The sequence below is a fragment of the Labrus bergylta genome, chromosome 8 (assembly GCF_963930695.1).
Source record: "Labrus bergylta chromosome 8, fLabBer1.1, whole genome shotgun sequence".
Taxonomy (NCBI): Eukaryota; Metazoa; Chordata; class Actinopteri; order Labriformes; family Labridae; genus Labrus; species Labrus bergylta.
In genome coordinates this window covers 9,939,576-9,943,631 of record NC_089202.1, presented here as the reverse complement: position 1 = coordinate 9,943,631, position 4,056 = coordinate 9,939,576, and the positions used below count along the sequence as shown (strand labels likewise).

General features: G+C 39.3%; 1 protein-coding gene across 2 annotated transcripts; it reads left to right on the top strand.

The window, feature by feature from the left end:
• Positions 1–2,373: 2,373 nt before the first annotated feature.
• Positions 2,374–3,767, top strand: twist1b (twist family bHLH transcription factor 1b). 2 transcript variants are annotated; one of them, XM_020637434.3, is made up of 2 exons: positions 2,374–2,953; positions 3,237–3,767. In XM_020637434.3, exons 1-2 carry the CDS (start codon positions 2,540–2,542, stop codon positions 3,273–3,275), a joined length of 453 nt encoding a protein of 150 aa, XP_020493090.1. In that variant the 5' UTR covers positions 2,374–2,539; the 3' UTR covers positions 3,276–3,767. The 2 variants fall into 2 exon arrangements, with proteins under 2 accessions (XP_020493090.1, XP_020493089.1); XM_020637433.3 differs by having other exon boundaries at positions 2,375–3,072.
• Positions 3,768–4,056: the final 289 nt, after the last annotated feature.

The following is a 4,056-nucleotide window of genomic DNA, read 5'->3' as shown; positions in this document are numbered from 1 at the left end:
CTAACTCAAATGCGGCACCTGCAAATTGGCTGATACTGCTGCTTATTTTTGCAAATCATGATAAAAGACATAAAATCATGGCGCTCAGCTGATATGTCCAGGACAAGAAAGAAGCCAGAGGGCTCCTACAAGTCCCCCACCGCTGAAAAAAAGATTCCATAAAGTGGAGTTGTAAAAATTGGGCATCAAAAAAAAAAAGAAGTGGAAAAAGGTGTTGGATCAATATGCTTCACAGAAAATTAAAATACAACACTGTTGAAATACTCCCTTAAAGTCCTGAATGTGACTCAAGTAAAAGAACAATTATTACAAAATGCACTTCAATATTAGAAGTATATGTTCTAACAATGCACAATGCCCCATTATTTTATAACCCATATCAGCTCAAGCTTAGGGCAAGTGACTTCAATTTATGTACAAATTTAAATTGCAAGAACTGTGCTTAAATAAAAATCGACTACTCAGCTACTTTTCATAACAAAAGAATCAAATCATGAGAACCACAAAATCCTTTAAAAGCATATCAAATCAAACTAAATAAAAGTTAAGCCTTGCTTCATATTTGCATATATTGAACCACATAAATCATTCCAATGAGAGTAAGTTTAAGATTCTGTCTGTACATGTACTGACTTGTTGCTGTTTTCAGCGAGATACAGCGGGGTTGGGGGGGGATGGCTAAAAGACTCAAATTAGGTGATTTGAGATGTGCCTGTTTACCTGTGCGGTGTAGCAGGTAGGGAGAGCTGAGATCAGCACCATGGACAGATCCAGGGCAGGTACTCTCACCTTGAAGAGGCTTCAGCTGCTATTTTTCAAGTTATTTCAGTCAGCATCAATATCCCCAGAAATAAGAACATACCAAACTTAAAAATTCATGTTGAGTTTGCAGCAGAGTGATGTGCATACTTGTGTGCACTTTTGAAGCAACACGTTACTAAAGTGGTAGGTACTGTGGCTGAAGGTAAAATGTTTTATTTAATAAGAAACAGTTTAACAAGCCTGTGTTTCCCCTGGAACAATACTTCAGTCTCAGACCTCCTCGAGGATGTAAATGTTCACTGGTGTTGTGACCTCTGACCCTTACTGCCCCCCTGTTTCCTGAACCAGATGCTGCTCCTGTGGACCACAGTCTTCTCAACCTAAACAAAGTAATCCTCCACTAAACAAGATGGATATTGTATCACCAACCAAGTAAATACCAGAGGCTCTTGAACACAGAGCTGCTCTCTCTTCATGTCTGAACCTATGAGGGAAAGATGAAGTCTTGTATTGTTTTATGGATGAACAAAGAAACTTTATTTTACAGCTTCACATAACTTTTGTGGAATAGTACTGTATACAAACACATGCCAATCTTTGGGGACTGTAATTAGAGCATACAGGAGTTCTGCAAAGGGAAGTGTTCTGGCTGCATGTCAGAAATATAACATTGGGATCATATGTTGCCTATACTGTATAACAGTCCTTTGATGTTGCTCGCAACTATAGGATGGAAACATCAATTCAAACATCCATGTGGGTTAGGCCTACAGGGATGTGCCAAAGTTACACAGTACTTAGTTTTAAGAGATGTTTACTCACATCTGAGATTACAGCAACCATATAGCATGCATATGAAGAGAAACTATACTAGAGATGCCAATATGTGAATAAAGGATAGAAACGTTTTGTGTGCTCTCATACCAGCAGGAAATGCCAAACTGTAACAACAAGTTACTTAAAACTAAAATGGCCTTTGAAAAGCCTTTCAATGTAATTTGATTTGGAATTTTGGCATGTGTATGCAATACATTCAAACTCTGCTCACACATGTGAACTAATGTAGATTGTTTTGTTAAATTAGCCTATATCTCTACCTCTAAATAAATACAGTCAGTACAATGTCAGACCATAGGGCATTAACACATTATAAATCTACACTGAGTAGGTTCAAACACTTTTCATGCACACAACTGGAATGAGCTTCAAAAGAAACATTGTAGGCTACTATTGTACTTGTAATCACACATGCATGCTATATTAAATGTTGAAATGTACAACAGATCAACTATACAGTGTATTAATGTTTAATCAGTTTTTTGTCAAATTATTTCTGTTTGTCTCTATTCAAGACCAGTGACTCACTATTTTAAATAAAGGACATAACAAAAACCTGTAATAATGAATATTGTGTTTTCTACTGCTTTAACATAAGAAGGGTATTATATTGTAGTTGTCTTCTCTACTCAGCCTCTGTATCAGGAACTTTTGTGATAGCTCCTCTGATGCTCCCACCCCTCTCCTCACGTAATTCATCTTCTTAGCCAATCATGTCCCTCCCCAAAAAAGTTTACGCCATGCAGCCTATAAGAAGAGCCTTAGTTTCTCAAGTATCGGAAAAGACTTGTCCTCCCAGGATCCCATCTATGGATACTTCGATGTCTTCACAGGAAGACAGTGGACCTACAGGTGGACCATAACGCCGTGACTTCATGAGAGGGAACTAATTTTTTTGGGGGGTGGACACTTTTGTGGGCGCCATCGACCCAGAGTGCAGATGTCTGAGGAGAACCTGGGTGAAGAGTCGGGCAGCTCGCCTGTCTCTCCTGAAGACAGCCTGAGCAACAGCGAGGGGGAGCTGGACCGAGAGCCGAAGAGATGTGGGAGGAAGAGAAGACCGAGCAGGAAGAACGGGGAGGACTCAGATAGCCCTACCCCTGGGAAAAGAGGGAAGAAGTCTAACAGCAGCAGCCCCCAGTCTTTCGAGGACCTCCAGTCGCAGCGGGTCATGGCCAACGTGCGCGAGCGCCAGAGGACTCAGTCTCTCAATGAGGCGTTCGCGTCGCTGCGGAAAATTATCCCCACTTTGCCCTCGGACAAACTCAGCAAAATACAGACGCTTAAACTCGCAGCAAGATACATCGACTTTCTGTACCAGGTGCTGCAGAGCGATGAGCTGGACTCCAAAATGGCAAGTTGTAGTTATGTGGCTCATGAGAGGCTGAGCTACGCCTTCTCTGTGTGGAGGATGGAGGGCGCTTGGTCCATGTCAACATCTCACTAACATCTTGAGAAATTATGCCCTAAATGGTACGCTTATTGTTTAGACTATAAATGCATAATTCAGCCTTGAAAACATGCGATCAAATAACCCACTAGAACTATGTGTGTTCCTCTTCTGTGGACTTATGCAACCTGAGAGATTTCTGCACACTTTAGTGTTAAGTAGCCTAATGCATTTTTTTAACCTACAGGTGACTGCTGATTCTACTTCTCAATTTCTGACGGGATAAATCTGGAGTCCAATGCTGGATACATGGGATCACTCCATTTGAACCAAAAAAACGACTGAAGCTTTTTTTTTTTTTTCTTCTTTTTTCCAAGAGGCCTGATAGGGTCTTTCAGCCATTTACACCATACACCCCTCATTCTGATGTATTTTATGTTGATGACGACGAATGTTAAAATATCATGTGTTTTTAATGCATGCCTTTGGGCTTATTCCTGGGCTTACGCCGAAATGCATTTGAAGGATTTGTCTCAGTTTTTGGTGTGAGACTGTCAACTGGTGGTGTAGCTCACATTACAGGCTGTCTGTGTGGATCAAACCTGTGCAAAATAAAAATAAAAATATTTTCAGATTACATTTATTTATTTATTGGCAGGACGTGTCACATTGAGGAAAACATCCTGTGTCTGAAATAGTCAAAAACATTCCTATTTTGTATTATCGCTTTTTTTGTAAATGTTTGTACATTTTTGCATTAAAAAAGATGACGATGAAAGTGTTGTTTTTTTAACTTTTTTTTTTATACTGACTAAATATTATTTTGAAATAATATTTTGGATAAAAAAAACGGAATTTTATTGACAAACTAAAAGGAAAAGACAATAAATGATTTACTTCCTTGCATGAAATATACGTGGACTACAAATTCACATGAGATTTTATTACAAAGGCGTCAGTCACTTGGGAAAACACGCGGAGTTATTATTGGCTCACTTCAATACGTTGGAGACAAACAGCTACAATATTATAATGTGTTACACGTCCAAAGTAGAAAAGGAAATCTG